The 19,807-nt window shown below is 38.6% G+C and overlaps 1 protein-coding gene across 1 annotated transcript in view; it reads left to right on the top strand.

Annotated features, from left to right (window-relative positions):
• Positions 1–19,807, top strand: part of LOC149198746 (uncharacterized) — a 385,249-nt gene that overhangs the window by 259,742 nt on the left and 105,700 nt on the right. The window contains exon 7 of the mRNA XM_089400347.1: positions 16,424–16,567. Coding sequence (XP_089256473.1) covers positions 16,424–16,567 — 144 coding nt within the window. The remainder of the gene's footprint in view (positions 1–16,423; positions 16,568–19,807) is intronic.

Below are 19,807 nucleotides of genomic sequence, written 5' to 3'. Positions count from 1 at the left end.
TGGCTTAAATGAATAATCCATGATGAATAATAAGGGATCAAATGGATGATAGAACGATATCTCTGCTCAAGAAAATCATTAGATGAGAGAAATGGAGTCGCCACTTGAACAATGAGTTTAATTCTAGGATCCAAAAAGGAAACACAAGCGGATATGAGGAAGGCTTCTTGTCTGGGAAAATAAATGAAATGAAGTCGCCACCCAAACAAGAAACGAACTGAAGAGAAGTTGCTGATATGTGATGAAAGATCCAATTGATGCCCAAAAATGTTGAATCTGCCAGCTCAAATGAGAGATGAGAAAGATGAAAGAATGATGAGAAATGAGAAGATGATTGTCGTTGAAATGCCGAGAACAGAAAAACTCTGTCCCCGACAACGGCGCCAAAAAATGTTGTTGCACAGATTGTCACGACAACGCTCAGACCGGGGGCTGTCACTCTGATCCCCGATCTCTCTGTTTAAGCCTGTCTCCTGCGGCTAAGGGGGGTAGACCCTATGAGATGATGAAGACCAATTGTGGACCAGTTGGGTTTACAATTAAAATGATCAAGCTGCTGATGACAGGAGGATGGCATGGACATGTCGATCAAGCGCTACCCTTTTTGCGAAGAAAAAGGGGGATATTGCTATGGGTGGTTGACCGGTAGTGGTGAACACTACCCAACATCCTCTGCACTACTGCATCCTGTATTGCTGCCCATGGTTCTGTTACTGCCACTGCTGCATCTATACGGCAACTCCCTTTGCATCGATGCTGTTGCTAGTCTGTTCTCCCAGCACTGCATCCGCACTGCACCTCCTCTCATCATGTTGCATTGTGTTGCCCACTGCTGCACTGCAACTCAGTTACTGAGAAGTAATTAACTAATCTCCCAATCTGACCTCCCTGTTGGGCTAGAGACACCCACTGATGCTGAAGCTCCCTCTGCCGCTGACAAGTGCTCTCACTCTGACATCTGCGCTACTGCAACAACTCCCTGCATGTCGCACCGTTGCACACCTCTGTGCCATCCTGCACTGGTGCAACACTCTTGTGCCTCTCGCACTGCTGTACCCTACTAGCCTCGCGCTGTCTCAGGACTCCTGCATTGTAGCTCTCTCTGTCATTCCATCTGCATCCGTCTCTACTCGACTTAGCCAGTCCTGTTACTCCTCTTCGGGGCTCCCGTAGTAAGGTCTAATCCAAGAGGCTGGGTACCTCAAGGATCCTACCCCTCATCGCTTGTAGTCCGCTTGACTACAACTTGATGTCTCCCCACTTCTTCTCAAGTGGTGCGTGTACACTCATGGCACAATCATCATCTGTCAAAACTTCCTTTTCTACTCGTGTTGGCACTGCCTTAGTCTTGGAAGACTCTCCCTGACTCTTCTTCCTCAGACACTGGGTCGCATAATGACCCAGCTCCCCACAGTGGAAGCACTTGATCTTGGAGAGATCTTTCTTCTTCTGCTTCTCTTGCTTTCTCTCAGATGCTAGGGCTACATCTTTCTCCTCCTATTTGACTTTGATCCCCTTGCTGCTGCTACCTGTCTGCGACTGTCGTCTGATCTCTTCTTGGCGAAGCGCTGCCCACATCTCTTCCCAAGGTGGAAGTGTCCCTTTGCCCAGTATACTCTGGACAAATACTTCCCAGTCTTCTGAGACAACATTCAGGGCTGTCCTCATCATCAACTCCTGATCTAGTGTCACCCTTATAGCAGTTAACTGATCTCGGATCTCATTCAGTCCTCCGAGGAAGGTGTCAATCGGTTCTCCCTCCTTCATCTGATACGACCTCTACTGATTCTCAAGCAACATTCTTCTCTGCATAGAAGTATGCTGGTACAGCTTCTTCAGAGCCTCCCACATCTCAAATGCTGTGTCATTTTCGGCAATATGTGGTACTACAAGGTCCTTGACCCCGTCAAGGGTAATGCTTTTGGCCCTTGCCATCGCCTCCTTGTACCTGTCATTATCATTGGGGTCGACTGGGATATCTATTACTTTCAAGGCGAAGTTCTTGACACGATTCTTGTCAAGTACAGATAAGATTTTGGCTTTCCAGATTGCGAAGTTCGATGCTTCGTCTAGTCTATCCTGGTGTCTTACCTCGTGTAGTTAATAATAATGTAAGGGGCCCATGGTATTAGTTGATGGTATGAGGAAACTATGGTAATGATACATGGTATTGTATGTATGAGGCCTATATAAAGGCTAGAGACTCCACATGGAGAGATATGGAGATGAAGAGAAGTATTATTGTATGAACAGGCATATGGCTTGTGGAGTGTTCTCCTTCCTTAAGGAGTGAATGTATGGTGTTGCCCTACCTGAAGGGTTTGATCAATAAAGAATCATTTCATCTTATTCTTGGGTTTATTTGCATTATCTTATATTTTCATATCTGATCTATAATATTCTGGGTTAGATCTACAACAAGTGGTATCAGAGCAATTATATAGGCCTCAGAGCAATCCAAAGAATACAGATATGCAATTAGATTCTGCAGATCTAGCACCAAAATGTACAGATCTGATCTGCAAAGTCGCCGCCCCCGAAACCCTGCAAAAATAATAAAAAAAAATCTCCACTTTTGTGCCCAAGAAAGTGCTCTGATACCACTTGTTGTAGCTCTGATACCAATTGTTGTAGCTCTGATACCACTTGTTGTAGCTCTGATCCAAAAATATAAGATAATAGCAATAACCCAATAATAACAAGATCAAAATATAGGTAAATGCTTCTTTATTATCAAAACCCTTAAGGTAGGGCAACACCATACATTCACTCCTTAAGGAAGGAGAACACTCCACAAGCCATATGCCTGTTCATACAAGAATACTTCTCTTCATCTTCATATCCTCCATGTGGAGTCTCTAGCCTTTATATAGTTCTCATATCTGTTGTAGATCTAACCCAGAATATTATAGATCAGATACGAAAATATAAGATAATGCAAATAAACCCAAGAATAAGATGAAATGATTCTTTATTGATCAAACCCTTCAGGTAGGGCAACACCATACATTCACTCCTTAAGGAAGGAGAACACTCCACAAGCCATATGCCTGTTCATACAAGAATACTTCTCTTCATCTTCATATCCTCCATGTGGAGTCTCTAGCCTTTATATAGGCCTCATACATACAATACCATGTATCATTACCATAGTTTCCTCATACCATCAACTAATACCATGGGCCCCTTACATTATTATTAACTACTTGTGGTCCCTTACATGACATGGGTTAACCACCTTATTTATTACTATGGCCCATCCCATTATTACATTATTACCTTGGGTACCTCCCTTGGTACCCCATATTATCCCCCCTAGGTATATAACGTTCCACCCCCCTAAACATGTTTCGTCCCCGAAACATGGGAAGAACATAAATAATAAGATCTACTCAAGAGAGTAGTCCACTGATACCATGCACGTGCATCTAGCCATCCAAGAGAAAGGTGAACCCTCGATCTCGCTGGTGCCTCGCTCGCTTGAGATGGAAGTTGACCGTGGCAACTCTTCTGTGTTGATGTGTAGTAGGTGGATCGTCTCTCCTTTCTATCCATCATGTGATTACTTGGTTTCCATGATGGTTGTCTTGCGGGGTGATGTGGGTGATGATATGTTGAAGTTTTAACCCACGATGGCTTTTGCTTGACTTCTCCCTGCTGTGGTGCCTGTTGTGGTGTCTTCTTTTTCAATATGACTTCAACCACTGAGCCCTCCTCTGATGTATCATCACCTGTAACCTTTTCTTCTGCAGCCTCTGTTTGTGTTCGATTGTCGATCATCAAAGGCTCATCATCTGATATGTCAGTCCCTTGAACATCTTCTGCTTCAGCCTCCATGTGCTCCACCTGTTTATGGATGGAAATATCTTGTAATGTAATTTTCTTCTTTTTATACCATAGCTTCAGGAATTTCTTCTGCACATTAATATTGATAGTACCCACGGATTCCATCCAAGGATATCCCAAAACAACATCCATATTATCCATCTTTGAAGCATAAAAATCACCATGAAACACATACTTATCCATAGAAAGCTTCAAATCCTTATAGATTTGAACATCCTTATCATCATCCTGTGTATGTGCAATTTGGTTTGCTGGGACTTGCAACTTTTTTGCCAAATTAACACTGATAAAATTATGTTTACAACTAGGATTGATAGAAACAATGATCTTCTCTTTCTGAATCAATCCATGAACCTGCAATAAGGATATACCAGTAGGAAATAGACCCACATGTTTCTCCTTATCTTTTTTTCTGGCATGAGACCATCTGTCTAAAAGTAATTTTTCAAATTCTTTATCCGACAAGTCGTCGGACTGTTTGATGCCAAGTGATCTCCACCATCTGTCAGCCTCTTCTGTCAAATTAAGCCGTATCATACCTTTCCAACATATCCAATGTTTGGACTTCATTCTTTGTATGAATTCTTCAATAGTAGGGCCATCATTTTTTCCAGTAAAGTATAGAACCTTGCTAGAAGCCATGAAGAGAGTTTTGAAAAAATTCACTTACTTGGCGAAATTTGGAAATTTCACAGTTTTGTCACTATTGCTCAGAATCTCTATTATAACCTGTTTTTAGAAATGGAACAATAATTCTGCATCTGCCCATGTGGTAGAAATCTTGATCCAAGCACTTGGAATTTCAGATCTGTGCTGCAACTCTCCCGCCGTCACCCCAAAATTTCTGTAAAAAAGAACTGATTTTAAATCAGCGATATCTCCCTCATCCGGACTCCGATTCGACTGATTTTTTTTTGAAATCATGTGTTTTTTCACAAAGATTCCAAATCTACAATTAGATCTTGCAGATCTAGCACCAAGACTTCTATATCTGCGCCGCAAACTCGCTGTCCTGAAAATTGTCTGCAACCCCACTGATTTTTAAATCAACGATATCTCCTTCATCCAGACTCCGATTCAACCGATTTTTCTTTTTTGAATTTGGGTATTTTTTCACAAGGAATACAGATCTGCAATTAGATTCTATAGATCTCGCACCAAAACGTACAGATCTGACCTGCAAAGTCGCCGCCCCCGAAACCCTGCAAAAATAAAAAAAATCTCCACTTTTGTGCCCAAGAAAGTGCTCTGATACCACTTGTTGTAGATCTAACCCAGAATATTATAGATCAGATACGAAAATATAAGATAATGCAAATAAACCCAAGAATAAGGTGAAATGATTCTTTATTGATCAAACCCTTCAGGTAGGGCAACACCATACATTCACTCCTTAAGAAAGGAGAACACTCCACAAGCCATATGCCTGTTCATACAAGAATACTTCTCTTCATCTTCATATCCTCCATGTGGAGTCTCTAGCCTTTATATAGGCCTCATACATACAATACCATGTATCATTACCCTAGTTTCCTCATACCATCAACTAATACCATGGGCCCCTTACATTATTATTAACTACTTGTGGTCCCTTACATGACATGGGTTAACCACCTTATTTATTTCTATGGCCCATCCCATTATTACATTATTACCTTGGGTACCTCCCTTGGTACCCCATATTATCCCCCCTAGGTACATAACACCCTTTGCCCAGTATACTCTGGACCAGTGTGGAAAAAGTCTGCAAAAAATCCCGATTTAATCCTAAAAACGCGATTTTTTGAACTAAACGATTTAATCCCCCGACTTTTTGGCGACTTTTTCACAAAGGAAAAAATCGCGATTTTTTCCTTATACTCCCGATTTAATCGGGAGTCGACCCAAAAAGTCTTCGTCCCTTCCCAGGCCGCGGATAAAGAGGCCGCAAAGGTGAAAAAACTGTAAATTGAAGCTTCCATCCATGCATTTTCAAGTTATTGCATTGTATTGTTTGTCATACTTCTTGCGAGCATAGCAGTCTCATTTATAATATGTTAGTTTTGAGGTTAAGATATGTTTTTGTTTTCCAAGGAAAAACAAATCTTTATACTTCATATTTATAGTTAGAAAACAAAGTATACATTGGCTAAGCCTCCAGGCTTTTAGTGATCCAGACTCTAACAGCCATTGCCCCTTCAAAAGATTACAAAAGTACCAAAAGGATAGACATACAACAGTCTTCCGTAGAAAGAACCCCACACCATCAAAAACATTGTTATAGTTGTTGAATGCTTCCAGGAGAAACAACAAAGAGGAGGCCATGAAGATCAAATAGCAACAACCTGTCCAGAAAAAACAAAACCAGTGCCTCAAAAAAGAACCCATTTTTCAGACAGGAACAAAGTACCTATGAAATCTTGTGATAACAAAGATCCTTCCTGCAATGAGAGCACGTTTTGAAAGGGAATCTTCTTTAGTGGTGAATTCCTTGTAAATGTGGGGAAAGGTTATGTATCAGAAGTGGATTTTACCTCCAAGAGTTTTTGAATAATAGATGCCAAGGCTAGGTTAACAATTTGACATCTACTGTTTTCTCAGAAAATAAGCAGCTTGGATTCACCAAGCGTTAATTTTCACATCTACTGTGATACTCATTGTTAATTTTCATTGGACCTACCACCTGACACCTTATTACCCAAGCAGATTACAATCTACTGAATAAATGCATGACTTATTTCTTAATACAATTAGCGGAAACAAAAATTAAAAGGGGAAGAGGATCTCAGTGACTGATTACTTGATGACTTTTAGATGACTCATGATATACATTTATTATATTTTTTGTTGATATTTTGACTCTTGAGAGTTGAGACTCGGACAGGACTCAAAATTCAGGAGTTGATTCACTATTTTGATATGTGATGTAGCATTAGAATTCATATACATATTATATATCTATGTTACCGGATCCGTCAGGCCCAGCGGCTGGATCCGCGGATCCCCGGATCAGAGACGGATTCGGATCCGGATCCACGAAGATCCGCCCCGCCCAACATTTGTCTGTCTATAATATGGTTTGACGTCAGCACATATTTCCAAATTATATCTCAGCGCAGAATCTAGAAAGAAAATGTCAGTGGATGAATAACCCGATATTGGAAAAATCAGCCGTGCGGGAGTTCATTAATCTGTGTGTAATATGGTTTGACGTCAGCACATATTTTCAAATTATATCTCAGCGCAGAATTCCAGAAAGAAAATGTCAGCTGATGAATAACGCTATATTGGAAAAATCAGCCGTGGGAATAATTAACAAGGGAGTTCATTAATTTCAAGATTATAAACCTGCGGTTAACCATTGTATAAACTTTATTTCAAGATTATAAGATACGGATGTTGGGATATTCTAATTAAATTATATGTTTATTTTAAAAGTTTGATGAAGTAAGTTCTATAAAGTAACTTCATTTAATTTAAATATAATAACTATTAAATTATAGGTTTATTTTAAAAGTTTCATAAAGTAAGTTTATTTAATTTAAATATAATAACTAGTAATTAATGTTTCAATATTATGATACATTAATTTTAATATATTAAAGTAATAATTATTTTTTCCATCTGAAATTAATAATTATTTTAAAAATATTATATAGAAGTTTTATATTTAAAATTTTATATAGAAGTTTTATATTTAAAATTTTAAACATAATTTTTTTTTTTAATTTTATACAAATTTAATTAATATTTATAAATAATATATTAATTCTGATACTATTTATCTAATATATCTAATATATATTTTTATAGGTACTCTATATAAAAATTATATATTTAAAAATTAATATATGTTTTTATTTTATTTTTATATAAATTTAATTTTTAAAAATTATAAAATATTTTATATTGTTTGTACTTGCCGTATCCGGATCCTGGCTTTTCAAAAAACTGGCGGATCCGTATCCGAATCCGGATCCGAATCCATATCCGAATCCTGGTAACTTAGTTATATATTAGCTTTCTTTACATGTTTATGTGGAAATGCATTTATTTGATGTTGTGGATACTCTAGATGTTAAAAAAAATTAAAAAATTGAATAATTTTGTGTTTTTTTTAATTTTGCCGACTTTTTGCCGACTTTTTCAAAAAACTCCCGACTTTGACGAGTTTTTCAACTTTTGGACCCTTGCCGAATTAATCCCGACTTCGACTTTTTCCACATTGCTCTGGACAAATACTTCCCAGTCTTCTGAGACAACATTCAGGGCTGTCCTCATCATCAACTCCTGATCTAGTGTCACCCTTATAGCAGTTAACTGATCTCGGATCTCATTCAGTCCTTCGAGGAAGGTGTCAATCGGTTCTCCCTCCTTCATCTGATACGACCTCTACTGATTCTCAAGCAACATTCTTCTCTGCATAGAAGTATGCTGGTACAGCTTCTTCAGAGCCTCCCACATCTCAAATGCTGTGTCATTTTCGGCAATATGTGGTACTACAAGGTCCTTGACCCCGTCAAGGGTAATGCTTTTGGCCCTCGCCATCGCCTCCTTGTACCTGTCATTATCATTGGGGTCGACTGGGATATCTATTACTTTCAAGGCGAAGTTCTTGACACGATTCTTGTCAAGTACAGATAAGATTTTGGCTTTCCAGATTGCGAAGTTCGATGCTCCGTCTAGTCTATCCTGGTGTCTTACCTCGTGTAGTGCCATGATGCTCCTCTACTTCCCTCTTGGAAGTTCTTTGTTCGATTCCTTTGAGTCTCTACTTCCTGTCTGGAAGATCTCTTCTCGACTCCCTCTGAGTCTTGATTTCCCTCCTGGAAATCATTTTGTTGCTATCGGGATGCCCCCTACTCTGATTGTCTTGTGCAACCGCACCACTGATCCGGGTTCCTCGGCTAGAAACCCTCGGTAGCAACTCCTCTGGCCTTGCTCTGTCAGGTACTGGCTCTGACTACAATGCCTCACCAGTGCCACTGCAATATTCTCGCAGCCTTCTCAACCCCAACAACTTGAAGGTGAGAGCTCCTAGGCTCTGCGCAATCTCGGCACTGCAACCCTACTTCCTCAGCCAACTGTGTCAGCCCTCCCAGCTACTGCGTGGCTCTGCGTGAGGCTTCTCTTGCCTTTCTTCGCCTCTACGCTGCTTCTTCTCGGCTCACCCTTGATGATGTAGGCACTGTGACACCCTTCCTTGTTGCTGCTCTGCTAGAAACAACTTCTGTCACCTTGGGACGACTGTTTTCTGCTACTATTGCTCCGCTCGGCTGATGTCCTATAGTCTTCCTGTGATCTACAATGACGCTTTGATACCATGTCGAAGTTTCTAAATTTATTCAGTTAGAAACCCTCCATGCATTTTATCTGATTTATTCCTACTTACTTGTTATTTACTTAACAAGGTATTTACAATGTAAATACTAAAGATAAACACTAGTGCATGCTCAACATATTACAGATCAGCAACTAAAAGAAACAGAGACAAACACACCATATGACACCATTATTTTTGGACTAATGTCCCTAAAAAACCCAAGGTGGGAAAATAGATGCAACTATCTAAGGGTTTTCTTATTAAGCAATATCAGAGTACAATTTGGGTGCCGAAACTGGCCTACCCAACAGATAATTTCTGTTACGAATAAAATATATAAAATAATGTGAAATAATTGTAAATAATAATAATCATAAATAATGATTAGTTAAACTAGTAATTAGGTTGAAGGGGCATGTCTAAATGAGACATGACTCTTCGTGAAGAGACACTTGCCTGATATAAAAGCAAACCTCTCATTCTCATTGTAATTAGCATTCTTATTCATTTTTAATATATAATATTTGTATCCTCATGGATATCTTTATATTCCAAGTATTCTGGAGTAATTAATCTGTAGAAGGAACTTTGTTCGCTTCATTGGTATTAGAGCAGTCGATCCTTTGGCCGCTTTACAGCTGCACAATGCTCGTTCTCCGGTCACTGGCCCTTGGCCATCAATTGTCATCAACCTTATTGCTGTTATAATTGAAGTGTTTCACTCAAATTGTGGGAGTTTCTCCTCTTCTCTATTTCGTGGGGCCTTTGGCCATTAAAATTAATATATATATATATATAACCATAAAAAAAAACTATTAAAAAAATAAAAATAAAAAAATAAATAAAATTGTTGCAGCCCCCAACTGCTCAACGACCACCACAACTGCCATCTGCAGTCCGCCGCTAGTTGTCACTGTACATTTCCCAACATCTAAAATAGTCGTCCACGTCCTCGCTGCAAAAACCTAGTGTACAGTCACCAATTTAATTTCTGCTACTTAAATTGAAAGTTTGTACAAAATTAATAAATTGGCAGGTCATACCAGTTACATCAGCTAACGTAAAAATCGAATTGGGTGAGAAAAATAAAACCACCGAAGAAAAAAAAATACTATTTAAATCCTTTGGTGTATTCGTTGGGTTTTATTCACGGTTTATTGCAGGTCTAACCTAGTTGCAGTCGTGAGCACCCTTTTTAAGCCTTCGGTCCTCAAAGAACAAATCTCTAAGCAATAAATAGCCTAAACGAAAGTGTAGATTTTTCTTAGGAGCAGGAACAGTAACCTAAGTTGCAAAACGTGTGATATTTTTATCCATCTCGGTGGTTTCAGCCCTCTGCAGCGCGCTTCTTACTCGGCAAGAAGTCGCAGCTCTCAACAACCCCACTTCATTCGCTTAAACCATTCCACACCACTTCGCCCATGTCGTGCTCCACACACTCCTCCACATCTTTGCTGCGTCCACACCACGTCTGCGGTTCTCTACACTGTACGATGTCTAGTATCAATATCGAGAGTTAAAAGAATGACTGTGGGTTTTGTGTATGCTACCATGCGAGTTATTTACCGTCAAACAAACCATACGTCGTAACGTTTAATGATTAATCAATCATATGGTGGGTTGAATTTAGTTAAAGTCAACCATACGTTTAATCGTTCATACAGTGGTGGATTTAGTTAAGGTATAATTGTATATATATGTTATATAATTTATATTTCTGTAATATATATAAATTATAATTATATAATATATATAATTTATAATTTAACTATACTATATTGTTTACCAAAAAAACTCAATATATATGTATATATATCTATATATATATATATATATAAAAGAAATAGAATTAAAAAAAAAAAAATTATTTAAAAAAAAGGAAAATTAATATAGGAATAAATAAAATAAGAAGCAGGTTATTGAAGATAATTATAAAGGTAGTAAAAAGAGAATATATTTGTATATTCTCAAAGCCCATATAAGAAGAAAAAAAGAAAAAGGGTTCTTAGAAGTAAAGTAATTGCTGAAGCTAGTAAGTGAAAAGTTATAAAAGGAGTATTTTAAAAGTTAAAAAAATAAAAAAATTCCATACAAAGTTAAAAGAAGAAAAAAAATGAAATCTCTAAGTAATGAACAAAAAGAATTCCAAAGAGATGTAGAACAAGTAATCACAATACTTGAGCAACAATATGCTGAGGAGAAAAAGACAAGGGAATCCCTATTCCATTCTCTACATCCATCATCACTGCCACAGAATGATGTAATCCATTGTACCGAGAAAGTGCAGTTAAAAGATCAAGAGAATGGCAAAATAGCCGAAATCCAGCAAAACAAGAAAGCGTTAGAACACGAACATAAAGATCTTGTGGATATGCATTACAAAGAAATAATGGAAAAGGATGAAGAAATTTCTCATCTCAATGACCACTTCGAAAAATTATTGGCGCAAGTGAAGAAGACTGAGGTCACAAAAAAAGAACTCAAGAAGCACTTATCAGAACAAGAAGATGAAACTTTGCGTTTAAAGAAGCTTGATAAAAATTTATTAGATCAAATCAGAGATCTAAAAGATGAAAATCTTAAAATTCAAAACATTGAAAATAAGGTTGATAAATCAGAAATCAAAGAACTTTTACGACTGAAAAACCATAATCAAAGTCTACTCACTCAAATTAAGAAACTTAAGAATGATAAGAAGGCATTAAAAGATAAGTTAGAACAATTCACTCAAGAAGAAGTATTGAAATCTACAGTCGCAACAATTCAAGTTGAAAATAAGGGAACAAATACCGATCTAGTGAATATGACTACTCAAGAAGACAAGTCAATTGAAGAAACGACATGCTTAGTGTTGCAGTTCAAACAATGAACATCCCAAGTGAATGTTCCATAACCAACTCAACATCTTCGCCAGAAGAAAATATAAAAACTGCCACATGCCCAATAAGGGAAAGTCAAACCAAAAAAGTTCCTTATCAGCATTCGAATCACAAGATTAGACAACTCAACCAAGCTATGTATTGGGACCATTCAGACCAGAAACAACAAATTGATGTTTCAGAGAATAATGATGTAAAATCAATTTCGTCTTATGATGACAAGTCGTTACAAAATTGCAGTGATCAGAATACTACACAGAAAATTAATCTAAGATGGTCTGATCCCTTCTCGTATGACAATTTTGTTTGTCACTTAGAAGATCATATCAGCTTGTATTGACGAAGATGACTATTCCGAAACAGAAAGACATTCGAATCTGAAAAAGAGATCAAGCCTTTTTTATCGACAAGCTTTGAGGACAAAGCTTTTTGAGGAAGAAGGCAATGTTACGAATAAAATATATAAAATAATGTAAAATAATTGTAAACAATAATAATCATAAATAATGATTAGTTAAACTAGTAATTAGGTTGAAGAGGCATGTCAGAATGAGACATGACTCTTCGTGAAGAGACCCTTGCTTGATATAAAAGCAAGCCTCTCATTCTCATTGTAATTAGCATTCTTATTCATTTTTAATATATAATATTTGTATCCTCATTGATATCTTTATATTCCAAGTTTTCTAGAGTAATTAATATGTAGAAGAAACTATGTTCGCTTCAATTTCCTTGGCAGTAATACCTCTCAGTTACTGACAAATCTCCTGGCTGAAACTTCGGATAATTCTTCCGGCAGCTACTCAACACAAATCTGCCCCAGAAACCCCAACGTCAGCCTCTCTCTAGACTGCGTCAGCCTCTCTCTGCCATAAGTTGGCCCTGCGTCACCCTAGGGGGGTCTACGTCACCTCGGATGGGTCTGCGTCAGCCCTGGGAGGCCCTGCGTCAGCCCTTTGGCCCTCTGCGTCAGCAACGCTGGCCTCTTTGAGGCTCCACCCAACTCCCGTCTACCTCTGCGTGGCCCTGCGTGATCCCTCGCTGGTTCTGCGTCACTCTCCTTGGCTACTACGCTGCTCTCCCGACACTATCTCTGCCTCTCTGTCTCACTGTACTCAAATGCCCCTCAGCTGCATCTGCCGATCACTAATTCTATCTCTCTTAGCAAATCCCGCTCTAGAGAATAGAATGACTGATCACTCTGGTGTGTTCTCTAAGTGACCCTCAAGCCTCCTCTTATACTTTTCCTCTTGACATATCAACAGTCGAGATTAAGTCCCTAATCAATAGCTAAGAGTAGATCTGCCTTGACCCATGTCTTTTGGACCATTCTAACACAGATTCATATTAATACACATTAATATTTTATTTCCCTAAGTTTAGACTTAGTGATTCCATTAAAAATATTATTTATTTTAATATCTCCTGATCTATTTAGAATCTGCCCAAACCCTTTTTGGGTATTGGAGATCTCATGTGCCCCAACCTCTCCACCAAATTTCATGGCTAGAGCACATCCGATGCTACCCCAAATCAATACCTCATCCTCTACGCAGCCTCTTCTTGGCTCGAACTTGATGACGCAGGCACTGCGCCACGCCTCCCTTGCTGCTTTGCTGCTAGGAGCAGCTTCTGTCACTCGGGACAACTGTTTTCTGCTGCTGCTGCTTTGCTCTGCTGATGTTCTCAATTCTTCTGTGACTACAACCACCTTCTGATACCATGTTGAAGTTTCTAAGTCTAACAGTTAGAAACCCTCCATGTACTTTCTGATTTATTCCTTCCTACTTGTTCTGATTAATTAAGAAGTTATTTACCGTGTAAATACTGGAAATAAACACAAGTACATGCTCAACACATTACAGATCATCAATTGAAGGAAATAGAAAAAAGCACACTAATGACACTGTTATTTCTGGACTAATGTCCCCAGAAAAACCCAATGCGGGAACACTGGTGCAGCTATCTGAGGGTTTGATTTATTAAGCAGTTTCAGAATACAATTTGGGTGCCAAATCTGGCTCACCCAATAGAGAAAAATCTCAACAGTTCTGGCTTCTGCCCTCTTCGTCAGCTTTCCCGACTGTTCTGACAGTTCCCGACAATTTCGGTTGTTCTCGACAATTTCGGTTATTCTCGGCAGTTCTGGTTGTTCCAGGCAGTTCTGACTTCTGCCCTCTACGTTAGCTTTCTCGGCTGTTCCGACATTTCCCGGTAGTTCCAACAGTTCCCGACAGTTCCGGCTTTTGCCCTTTGCATCAGCTTTCCCGACAGTTCCGACTTCTATCCTCTGCGTCAATTTTCCCCGCAGTTTCGGCAGTTCTTGGTAGTTCCGGCTGTTCTTAGCAGTTCCGGCTTCTGCCCTCTGCATCAGCTTTCCCGACAGTTCCAGTAGTTCCCGACAGTTCCAACTGTTTCCGGTAGTTCCGACTTCTGCCCTCTGCATCAACTTTCTCGACAGTTCTGGTTTCTGCTCTCTGCGTCAGCTTTCCCGGTAGTTCCGGCTTCTGCCCTCTACGTCAGCTTTCCCGGCTGCTGCGCTGATCCTCCTCACACTATCTCTACCTCTTTGCTTCTGTATTCACTGCCCCTCAGCTACAACTCTAGATCACTCTCGCAACTTTCTCAGCAAACCCAGACCCAGAAAGTCAAAATCTTGATCTCTAGGTGTGTTCTCCAAGTGACCCTCAAGCCTCCTCTTATACTTTTGTCGTTGACAAATCAACGGCCGAGATTAAGTCCCTAATCAATGACTAAAATTAGATTTGGCTTGATCCATGATTTTTGGACCATTCTAACACAATTTTATATTAATTCACATTAATATTTTAATTTCCCTAAGCTTAGACTTAGGGACTTCATTAAAAATATTAATTATTTTAATATCTCCCAAACTGTTTAGAATCTGCTCAAACCCTTTCTGAGTATTGGAGGATCTCATGTGCCTTAGCCTCTCCACCAATTTTTGTGGCTAGAGCACATCCGATGCTACTCCAAATCAACATGTCTCTCTCTCTCTCTCTTAAGTGCAACGAAATTGTAAAGCTGCTATGTAAGATTGGAAGTCGAAGTTGCTAGGGTTTGAAGTTGCTGGAGAAGTTGCTGGGGTCGAAGTTGTTGTTGGAAGGTCAATGTTTGTTGCTAAGCTATGTAAGGAGAGCTCATCAAGAAGGAAGGTTGACTTGGTGTTGGAGGGGTCTTTGTCAAGGGTCTTAGGTCTTGAAATTCGTCATTTGAAGATTCTATAAGAAGAGAAGAATTCTTGTGGGTTTTCCTTTCAAGAGGAGAGGTTCTGGCCATGGCTGACAGCTTACATTTTGTGTCTCCTTGTCTCATTGATTTTCATTGTTTGGTAGTTGTTTGATGATAGAAAACACTAATAATAATCAAGTAAAAGAAGAAGATAATCAAGTTAAGTAAAAGTACATCACAAGCAGTTATCAAAGTAAGAAAAATCTTATATTTAGCTGCCCTTAGATTTCTTAGCAATAATCATCATTTCATATCAACTAATTTTATACATTATTGAATATATTTTTTTTATCCTCAATGAATGTCTTCATGTACCAAATGTCTTGAAGATTATTGCAGAGTATGAACTTTGATCTTTACAATAAGCAATTGATAATGTACAACATAAGAAGAACAAGTAGAGGTAGAAAACTAGTGACGAATACAAACATCTATGAGGCAGGCTCATCTGCATATTATGTAGAATGTGATTATAGACTTGTATGAAAAGATGAAAGAGCATGTCAATTTGCAACACAACAGCAATTAAAAAGAGGCATCGAGGGAGATCGATTAGGTAGGGAGGTGATCAATTAGAATACCCTAAAAAAGAGAAATTTTATAGAAAGAGGAAAATTATTTCTTCAGATTCCCATGTTTGTATGATCTTGTTTCAAGATTTTTTTTTTTTTTTGATATAAGAATGATGGTTTTCTTGATTTATGCCCTTGTCTGTTTTAGTTGGGTGCATAGCTATATCAGATGCAATAAATTTGAAGAGTATTGTGTCTATGGGGACATTATTGAATTTGCAAGTAAACAAGTGCTATATATTCTCCTCCATGCCCCCCTTTCAATGGTTTGCTGCTGTTTCTGACTTCAGAAGAACATCTGGCTGAATATTCACTTATCTTTCTTTTGAGAATGGTTGACATGCTGAGTATGCATTTTTTATTTGAAATACATCTAAGTGAGTAACACATTTCTTATTTGAAATCATTGCGTGTATGAGAAATCCTGGAATGTTGTATCTCTTGGTTTTGTTTTTGGAATTAAACATGCTTTTAATCAAGTACTGTTAAAGAGCATGCTTATAAGCAATACATATTTAAGTACCATCGATTTGATTTAGTCTGCTTACCTTAAATATGTTGTATTTTTGCAGGTAAAATCATTATCCAATGTGAAGGAAGAAGTTTATAGTGCTCTAGATTCTTTTATTGCATGGGAGGTAGAGTTTCCTCTTATTGTAATAAAGAAGGCTTTGAGAAAACTTCAGGCTGAGAGGGAATGGAAACGAATCATTCAGGTATTCATTATAGTTCTGGGTTTGGTTTTTTCATCTTTCCATGAAAATTTATATGTATGGGCTTTTTTGAGATCATGGAGGAACTTCCTCTTGCTACTTTTAGTAGTCACATCAATACTATCACTCTGTAGATTCATGAATGGAGTCCAAAAAACTATAACTAAGCACATTGCCAATGAAAGTTAAAAACACTAATATATGACTTGATTCAGGAGACAGTAAAGTGTAGTTTGCGCCTATATGTGAGTTAATTCAGGAGACAGTATAGTGTAGTTTGCACCTGTATATGAATTTTCTAACCTCAGTTCTTAGGCAAATTACTTCCTAATGATTTCCTTTCTAAAATAAATGTTAAATTTAGCTTACTGAATAAAATGCACAAACTGGAATTTTCAACTGGCAAAATACAGCAGAAGCAAATGAAATTAATTTTTACACAGGCACACAGAAATATATTTTCCCTTCAAATCAACTTCCCATTAAAATAACTTAAAAGCTTACAATGGCACCCATGGAAAAATGGCCCTCTCAGAAAACAATACAAGCTAGAACAAATTTTAGAATTTTACTTGGGTCTATACAGACCTCCAAAAATTTCCTAAATCACCCCATGACCCTAGTTGGCTGTTGTACAACGCATATGGCCACTTCGTACAACTCGCTTGTACAAAATGTTGTATGGCCCATGCGTATGACCTGCCGTATGGCCTATGAATATGGTTACTATTCAATCTGCTTGCAGCTGCTGTATGGCCTATGAATATGGTTACTATTCAATCTGCTTGCAGCTGCTGTATGGCTTGTGCACCACATGCGTTACTGTTGTACGTCCTGCCATGTGGCCTATGAGTACGGCTGCTACTCGGCCCACTTGCGACTTCTGTACTCACGGACGATGCCTGCTACTGCTGTATGACCTGAAAATCTCATGTGCTGTATGGCCTTCTTGTGGGGTAATCTTCCCTGCTGCAAATCATTCTTGCTTCTCTTCTATGGACCTGATCACTAGATGAAATCCTCAAGTCATTGTCATTTTGTCTAAATAACTCAATGTATCTTTTTTCTTCACCAAGACTTTCCTTTATAATATTGAGTTATTGATCAAATGAAATAGCTATTTGATGACTAATTCTCCATAACCCTATTCTCTCATTGAGATTGACCGTTGAGATTAAGTCTAGATCAACGGTCTAGATTCATCTAATTCACTAATGTGAAAACTTTATATTTCATTAGATATTAGACTCTTTTTAATAAAAGGCACCTTACTTTAATAGTTCCTTTAATTAAAGTGAATTACTATGGTAAATACTTTGGATGACTTCCACATGTCTTGACACACTTAGACCTGTGTGGAAGTGTGATGTCCCAAATGGAAAAATTTGGCAGATTCTCGAAAATTAACTCAAAATGCTTCATATAAAATTTCTATTCATTTAACAAAACATTTCCATGTAAATTTGTAGCAAATAGAGTACCGCAAAAATAATAATTTGATGAACAGAAATAATCTCAGCTTTATTATAATAGATAAACTAGGGTTTACATGCTGATACACCTAATGTAGTTGAGATGGAAAAGCTGGTCTCAAGAATCTGCTCCAATTCTGACTGGCCCTCCAAAACTGAACTCAAATGCAACTGTTAAGCTCCCTTGCGAATTATGGATGGGTACTCGCCCACTCTCGCTCAATCACCCACGTGTTTTTGTCCTGGGGCTACTGCTGAAGGTGGGAACTCCTGATTCTCCAACCTCTCCACAGGAAAAATACTCAACTCAAGGATGTCTTCAAATGGTCTCCTCCTCCTCTTTTATAGGTCTGATGGACCCCTCTAGAAGCCTTATTTTATTATTATTTTAATCACTTAATACTTTTTCTCTTCTTTAATTTTAATTAAAGTAACTTTTTAATTCGGGAAAATGGTAAATCGATCGCCATCCCTCCTTATGCCACTGAATGTCACTTCCCATCATCTCATCCTGTAGATCTTCTCATTCTAGTTCCAAGGAGCTATTACACTAAGGTGTTCTATCAAGTATTCCTCTTGGAATGCCACCTTAAGCGTAATTAATTGAGTTAGGCTCCATAATAATCCCGTTTTTCGAAAGTTGTTGGAATACAACAGAACAAAAGGCAAGTTGTGTGGATGATAGAATATGCCAAGGGAATGCCATTGGATCCCATAGAAACTCCTCAAAACCCCATAAAGCCCTGGGCCCACTAATAGAGTAAACCTGCTCTTGTGACCTAGTTGCCTCCAAACTAGGAGGTCCATCGTGACCATGCCATAAGGGAAGCCAAAAAGAGGAACATAAGAAATCCTCCCGCCCCAAGATTGCTTGCCCTCAAGCAATTCATATCTGTCGACCAATTTAGTGGTCCAGTGCAATTTAGAACCCATACCTGGATCCCATACTAACCACTAGGTGATACCATGCCTCCGTGCATGAATCCCTTAATGCCTGGATCCCAAACTAAAGTCTTACTCATCTTGCCATCAACAGATCCTCCTAGATCCCCATGCCACTATGGCCAATCATCAGTACCCCTATCCCATGGCTCTGATGGTGTTTTGTCTCCGACTATAGATGCTGCTTCATTAATCAAATACCAACTCATCACTTCTCTCCAATCCAACCCCTGACACAAACCAATGCTAATCCCACTCTGCTGATGTTGGGATGGACTGTTGAAGAGCTACCAGCCTGCATGCCATTGCCAACTGGAGCATGTGGTATCTCTCATGTCTAAGGGTCCCTACTATATTATGCCCTTGACGAAGAATATCACACCATCAACAGGATGCCAACTCATAATCTCTCGCCAATCCAACTTGTGGGAAGGATTCGATGCATAGTACTTGTATATGGGATAAGTCGCCTATGTTGCATCGTGCCCAACTCACACAACTCTACCTGGTCAATCAACAATATCCATCGAGAAAACCCTACCTCTCTTCCTCTAATGGGTACAAGTGGGAAAATCATGTTGCATGGCTTGTTTATGTACTCTTGGAGAGGGGTGTTGGTTGAAAGCAGTGTTGCGAAAATCGCGATAAAATCGGAAAATCACGATTTTTGAGTTTGGTGATATTATCGCCCGATTTTTACGTTATTTTTTTTTTCACAAAAAATCGCGATTTTTTGGGGAAAAATCTTTGGGGGATTTTTTTTTTTCCACCGATTTTTTGACGAGGAGGAGAAACAGGAGGAGGAGGTGACACAACCTATCTAGGCTAC

Source organism: Pinus tabuliformis, chromosome 2_1 (genome assembly GCF_031772625.1).
Source record: "Pinus tabuliformis cultivar Carrire ecotype Pingquan chromosome 2_1, CPIR1, whole genome shotgun sequence".
NCBI classification, from domain to species: Eukaryota; Viridiplantae; Streptophyta; class Pinopsida; order Pinales; family Pinaceae; genus Pinus; species Pinus tabuliformis.
The sequence above is the reverse complement of the archived record's forward strand: the minus strand, read 5'-3'. Positions and strand labels throughout refer to the sequence as shown.